General features: G+C 34.2%; 1 protein-coding gene across 1 annotated transcript; it reads right to left on the bottom strand.

Moving 5' to 3' along the window:
• Positions 1-2635: 2635 nt before the first annotated feature.
• Positions 2636-3547, bottom strand: LOC102878578 (olfactory receptor 4K3). Its single transcript, XM_006917835.1, has one exon. The coding sequence runs from the start codon at positions 3545-3547 to the stop codon at positions 2636-2638; it is 912 nt and encodes a 303-aa protein (XP_006917897.1).
• Positions 3548-3897: the final 350 nt, after the last annotated feature.

Genomic DNA, 3897 nt, shown 5'->3' with positions numbered 1-3897 from the left:
CGCCTGTGGCTGCTACCCTCACTCTTGCCTGTCTCGATTCCTATGGACTCAAGGCATCTCAGTTGGTCTAGGGCAGGGAAATTTATATAAATGTTGCTTATTTCACAAGTTTTGAAATTGTCACTCAATATCTATGACTCAAGCCATCAATAATTATTCTTAAACCTCAAATAAATGTTGATCTGGTCATTTCATGTCTGGTATTATTATTATCCAACAACTGCTCTGTCCAAATTGTTTGCTGACAATTTTTCTCTAGTAACTTGTATAGCTCTTTTCTTGCTCAAGATATGGGTCCAAGTGTGCATGTGTGTGTGTGTGTGTGTGTATATAATATGTGGAAATTGCGAAACTATTCAACCTATACTTTACTTTGATAACTAGAAGACAGAGTTAAATTCATTGCTAAACCATGAAAGGACTCTATTTGTTGGCATTTATGATCTAAAATTCTTTCTAGATTATATATTTAGTAATATTTTCTTTTTCCTGTTCACAATTATTATGTTGCCTAATATTTGTATCTGTAAAGGATATTTGTTAAGTACGTTAAATAAAAAGAACAAATGTAAAGCCAGTTTTCTGATTGAGAATTTGCCATAACTTACTTTTGAAATCAGTAGAAGGAAAAGAACATTAAATTTTTAAACTCAAAAATTCTGAAGGGCAAAAATGAATGACCTGAAATCTTTCAGACTGAGGAGGAAGATCCATCCAAATCATAATCAAAACCTGGAAAAAATATATCCAAGGAGCAGGCACAAATGAGAAGTGTATGAGTCTTATAAAAAATACAATCCAAATTCAGATAGTCTCAGTATTGGATTGGATTGGGTGATTACACCTTAATCTCTTATGTCTCAGGGAGGAAAAAGTAAATAGTTTCTGGAGGAATACATCAAGTCAGAACTATATGATTTTTTATACACAAAGTCTAAAATACATAAAATAATTATGAAACATGCAAAGAAGCAGGGATATGTGACATATAATTAAGAAGAAAATAGTTAATTGAAGCTGACCACAGATAGCTCAATTGTCGAAGTTAGCAAAGAGTATAAAATAACTCATATATTTAAAAAAAAGACACAGAGACTCATGGAAATGGACTACAGACTGGTGGTTACCAGAGGGAAGGAGTAGTGGAGGCGGAAGGTAGGTGGGGTAAAGGGAGTCCAATACGTGGTGACAGAAAGAAATCTAACTATGGCAGGTGGACACACAGTGTAAGTATATATATGCCTTATTGTTAAAGTGTACAGCTGAAACTTACTGGATTTTGTTAGCCAATGTCACCATAAAAATAAACAAATAAATGAAAAAGACATTAAAATGTTGAAAATGAAAAAACAAAAAAGAATAAGAATGTCGATAGAGAAATGGAATATATAAGAAAGGACCAAGTGATAGTTTAGACTGAAAAGTATATGAAGCTGTGAACTTAATAGACTTAAAAAAGGCTGGACACAGCAGAAGAAAGGATCAAACGAAAGATAGTCAATAGATTTTATTCAAACCAATGTACAGAAATTATAATTTGAAAAATCAGGACAGATAAATACATATATACATAGAAATAGTAATTATTTTATTTAATGGTTTATGCTTCAGACTCTACTGGGTGTGTTACAAAGTTCACAGGACCATGTTATCTCTACAAAGCAATATGAAATTTGAAGTATATTGGTTCCATGAATTTCAGATAAGAGTATGTAAACTTGTATATCTAATGAGGCATACAACAGGAAGAATTTAAAGATTTTGTTATGAGTAGTAATAAAGAAATCATAAACTTTATACACAATCTCTTTGCTTGTAGGCATCTGAACATTGCAGTGAATTAAATGGATAGCTTATTCCAAAATTAGACTTTTTGGCCTAACTTTCGTAACACTTTCCCTTGACTTTATTGGTATAGATAATAACTGCCTAACCCATTTATAAACAGAAAGAGAAGCAGCAAGATGCCCAAAGGTTGTTAGTTCGTCCATCTCTGTATTTAATGTATGTCTTCAAAAGACCATCACACTGTTTCACAAATGGCTAAAACATGAAGTTGAAGGAATGACACACTATCCACATTATGATTATGATTCAATTATATTTCTGAGTATGATGAGAAATGCTTAATTATACTTTCTCTTCAGAAAGATATGTGGCTAGAATTTTAAATAATTGAGAAAATAATTTATTCATTTGCAAAAATAAAGAAAGCAATACACACTGCACTGACATACCGACAGAAATTTGGAGAGGGTGAAATACTTTGCTCTAATATGTTTAGCATAATAGAAATTTCAAGATTTGGTGGTGGTTATTGAAAAAGCAGCACCAATAGGAATAAGTAACTTTAACATTGTGATTAATTTTAAGTCATTCTTGAGCACAATCAAAATTGTAGTTATAAAACCTGGCCAAATTTCTCAAATCATTTTGCATTCAATGATCAATATATGATTGTGGAATATAATAGAATTGACACAAAACTTACATCTGGAGATATACACGATTTCCATATGTGAATTGGGGAATGCTTCCCAGTCCCAAGTAACAGGACTGGTGTGGCTAATTTAGGGATCTTACATTGGACAGTCTGATAATATAAGACTCCGAAATACCCACAGAAATCCATATGCTAACACTGTAGTCTCTTAAAGGCATTTTTAATCTCTTTATTTCTTAGAGTGTAAATGGCTGGATTTAGGAGAGGAGTGATGACTGCATAAAATACAGCAAGAAACTTGTCCACCCAGGTGATACTAAGCGGCCACAAATAGATGAAGATGCAAGGCCCAAAGAATAGCACCACCACTGTGATGTGGGCAGTACAAGTGGAGAGAGCCTTGGATGTCCCATCCTTTGAGTAAAGGCAGACAGTAAACAGAATATAAGCATAGGAGATCAGCAACAGAATGAAGCAGATGGTTGCCAGTACTCCACTGTCAGCATTTATCAACATTTCTAGAATATAGGTATCCATGCAAGCTAGTTTTATCACCAATGGAATGTCACAGAAAAAGCTATCCAATTCCCTGGGTCCACAGAAGGGCAGATTTATAATCATAGAAAGTTGGCTTATTGAATGCACAAAGCCAATGATCCATGATGTCAGAACTAATCCGATGCATGTTCGTCTGCTCATGATGCTGGAGTAATGAAGTGGCTTGCAGATGGCCACATAACGGTCGTAGGCCATTGATACAAGTAGCACCATTTCACCTCCTCCTAAGAAATGTACAAAGAGAACCTGACACATGCAGCCTCCAAAGGAAATGGTCTTTTTTTCCTTGAGAAAGTCTGTAATCATTTTAGGGGTAGTGACTGAGGAAAGGCAGAAATCAATGAAGGAAAGATTGGCTAACAGGAAGTACATAGGGGAGTGGAGATGAAGGTCAGAGATAATTAGGAGCACAATGATTGCCTTGCCTAAAATGGTGATCAAATAAAGCAAAGAAAAAATCACTAGGAGGACGGCCTGGAGCTCCCATGAATCACAAAGCCCAAGAATAATAAATTCAGACACCACGGACTGGTTAACTTCTTCCATTTCATCCAGTTTGTTGTAAATTCATCTGAAGACAAAACATGAAATTAGATTTTTGGAATAAACAGTATGTGAATTCAGAGGATTTCTCACATATTGCTGATAAAAGTGTATACCAATATAATCACTTTGGATATAATGTAGCCTTATCTTGTAAAGTTCCGCAGTCACACATTCTATGACCCAGCAATTTCACTCCTGTTTACACACCCAAGATAAATTCTTGCATATGTATATAAGGAGAAATGTATAATAATGTCCATAAGCAGAACAATGGAATATTATTGAGAACTATGGCAAATAAAATACAACTATATATAATGATATAGATGTATCTTAGTAAAATATAACAA

This window comes from Pteropus alecto, unplaced genomic scaffold, assembly GCF_000325575.1.
Source record: "Pteropus alecto unplaced genomic scaffold, ASM32557v1 scaffold318, whole genome shotgun sequence".
NCBI lineage: Eukaryota > Metazoa > Chordata > Mammalia > Chiroptera > Pteropodidae > Pteropus > Pteropus alecto.
The sequence above is the reverse complement of the archived record's forward strand: the minus strand, read 5'-3'. Positions and strand labels throughout refer to the sequence as shown.

Bases quoted from the DNA above. Each gene is read 5' to 3' on its own strand.
- LOC102878578 (XM_006917835.1), bottom strand. From the start codon at position 3,547: ATGGAAGAAGTTAACCAGTCCGTGGTGTCTGAATTTATTATTCTTGGG.